This window comes from Stomoxys calcitrans, chromosome 2, assembly GCF_963082655.1.
Source record: "Stomoxys calcitrans chromosome 2, idStoCalc2.1, whole genome shotgun sequence".
Taxonomy (NCBI): domain Eukaryota; kingdom Metazoa; phylum Arthropoda; class Insecta; order Diptera; family Muscidae; genus Stomoxys; species Stomoxys calcitrans.
The window spans coordinates 64947916-64950896 of record NC_081553.1 but is presented as its reverse complement, the minus strand read 5'-3'; the positions used below and the strand labels follow the sequence as shown (position 1 = coordinate 64950896).

Below are 2981 nucleotides of genomic sequence, written 5' to 3'. Positions count from 1 at the left end.
AGTCCTATCTGTACCGTTATAATACCAATAGCTGTACTGACCTTCTTCTTGCTTGCTTTCAGTAATAGCCTCGTCTTCTCACAATCTGGATCCCCCCATACGATTTTCGCAGTCCTACCGACCGTTTCGCTGTTCCACAATGTTGCATGCGCATTCGTCGCCCATGCCCTTAACTCGGATTGCGTCGACCCGAAAGGCTTCGGGTTAACCAAGTTTACCAAGCCAGAGTACTTAGACACGAAAAGTTTCTCTACGAACAGCGTCTTCGTGCTAAAATTATTGCTTCTCCGAGGGGAGGCAAGAGCTTTTGGTCATTCATAAAAAGAGTAAAGGGCAACCCATTGGCAATCCTAACTCTTGTAAAGGATAACCAGATATTCACTAACCCAGTTGATAAAGCTAATCTACTGGCTGAAATGTTTGCCGGAAATTCTTCCTTGCCGTTTAACAATCAACCACTCCCCGTGATTGAAAGCGTATCTAGTTCGATGCCTCAGATATTCAGAATAAAAAACGAATTTGATATCTGCCGCAAAACAAACGGTTCATATTTACCGGCCATGACAATATTGGGCTTAAATTAAAGGGATTTGGAAAAGCAGCACGAATTTGATATTCATATCTGAGTCGAAATGTCTGAGGTGACATCCCTCCCGTAATGACAACATTACCCTAGGGAAGAACATTACCACCAGGAACCGAGAAGGGGCAAATTCTCACACATCAATGAGTGCTTTGCGATTCAAGTTTTAACTCAATGATAAGGAACCATTTTTTAATTTAAATGACCGTGCATGGCATTGTACCTCGAAAATGTGGCCAACATTAAGAGGACATAAACACCGCTTTCTTCGACGTTCTCGCCAGGACTACAATGGCACGAATTCGATATCCGCATTCAGGGCAAAGTGTCCCCACCCTGAAAAGATATAAGAGAGTTAAAGAAGGCGCAGCGGAGCGGGCCCGATTCGGCTAGTGTTATTTAATAAAAGTCCCCTTATGTTCAATGAAGATTATTTATTTGAAATGACAATCCAGAATATTTTCTATTACGTTCCAAGTCACCCAATTCCGATTGTTTATTGGGGTATTCACAAACAAAGCCACATTTATACGAGCACTGATGATCGTTCCACTGCATTTCTTTACCCCAACCAATGTGGGCACAAAATTCTTGTTTTCCAACAAAATCTGGCTGATTGGGATTCCAAAATGAGTAAACAAAGGGATTGCCATTTGAAATCCAAGTAAATTGATGTGTGGGTCCAACAGCGTAAGCGCCGACCCAAAGGCGAATACTTTTACCTAAATTTAAGGTAGAAAAAACAGATGCTTTACTATTTGCAGTCCTTAGTGTTGGGCTTGAACTCACCAAACGTCTTCAAAACCAACGAATTGACATCATCTGATTTTTCTCTGGTTTCCAGGGTCAGCAGATTCATTTTCATACGGGCACATGCTGTCAAGGCTTGGAACCAATCATGCTGTAAGCAATTATCTTCATGGTTCAGGATATTTTCAATATTTAAGTCATCTTACAAACTGTTCATGTTCAATGTAGTAAACCCGGTTCTTATCCGATCTGTATAATTTTGACGCATCTTGGCAGTGTATCATATTCACAGTTTGAAGCAATAGGAAGACACATATGAGGGTTTTCATTATTGTATCCGAATTGAATTAAGTTTTTATTTGGTATTTTAAAACTGATTGAAGCGAACCTTTCTGTTGCTCTTAAGAAATTTAAATGTTTTCTTTTACTTTACAATCAACATAGAATTGTTTAAAACTTTTAAGCTGCGGTTATTTTTTGTTATCACAAAGTAAGAGCAATTCGAAGAGGTATTTCCCCCTTTAATTAAAAGTGGATGGAATCCACTATAGAATGGGGGTATACTAACCTAGTTACTCCGTTTGTAACAACTACGACCCTATGATCTGCGACCCAATAAAGTGCATATATTCGTGATCGTTTTGACATTCTGAGCAGATCTAGCCCTGTAAGTCTGTCGTAATCACGATAGGGCCCAAACGAATAAAGCAATCCCCTTCAAATTTTACTTGGATACTGTTTTTTAAATTAGGACGTTAGGGATCGCAAATGAACCGGTTCCCATTTGGAAATAGCTCCCATATAAACCGATCTTTCAATTTGACTGCTTGAGGCCCTAGAAGCCGCAATTGTCATCCGATTGGGCTGAAATTTTGCACCTATTATTCTTTTACGCCTTCTAACAATCGGTTCACGTTAAGATAGCTCTCATCATAAGCGTAGGTAGGACTCTTGGGGTGGGCTAAGCACCAGCCAGAAATTTTGCACCGTAGCGCAGAGTTTAGCATGTCCACCTATGACGCTGAATGGCTGGGTTCGAGTCCTGACAAAAATATTTCTGCTCTGGTTTACTCCTCCTAATACTGGTAACATGTGTGAGGTACTTTGCCATGTAAAAGCGCTGGGGCACGCCGTTCGGACTCGTCCCGAAAAAGGAGGCCCCTTATCATTGACTGTGAGAAGTTTTCCCCTGTTATTTCGTGAATGTTCATGGGCAAAATTTGCAATTTGTGTTTTATTATAACTCGTTACATCCAATGAAAATATGGTCAATTTGGGGTCTCATAAAGATCCTCTATAAATAAACTAAAATTGGGTTGCCCAAAAAGTAATTGCGGATTTTTCATATAGTCGGCGTTGAAAATTTTTTTCACAGCTTGTAACTCTGTAATTGCATTCTTTCTTCTGTCAGTTATCAGCTGTTACTTTTAGCTTGCTTTAGAAAAAAAGTGTAAAAAAAGTATATTTGATTAAAGTTCATTCAAAATTTTATTAAAATTCATTTACTTTCTTTTAAAAAATCCGCAATTACTTTGATAAGTACTATCAATAGTGGAGGGAATCTTAGATTCGGCCCAGCCATACTTAAAGCGTGTTTTTTTGTGTGTGTTTTTTTTTGTAGTTGGTCACACAAAGTATTTGCTTAAGG

At 39.3% G+C, this 2981-nt stretch overlaps 1 protein-coding gene across 1 annotated transcript; it reads right to left on the bottom strand.

Moving 5' to 3' along the window:
- Positions 1-997: 997 nt before the first annotated feature.
- LOC106085433 (lectin subunit alpha-like) lies at positions 998-1748 on the bottom strand. The gene is made up of 3 exons (XM_013249667.2): positions 1540-1748; positions 1373-1484; positions 998-1305 (listed from the first exon to the last, which is right to left on the bottom strand). The coding sequence occupies exons 1-3, from the start codon at positions 1660-1662 to the stop codon at positions 1004-1006; spliced, it is 537 nt and encodes a 178-aa protein (XP_013105121.2). The 5' UTR covers positions 1663-1748; the 3' UTR covers positions 998-1003.
- Between the last annotated feature and the right edge of the window lie 1233 nt (positions 1749-2981).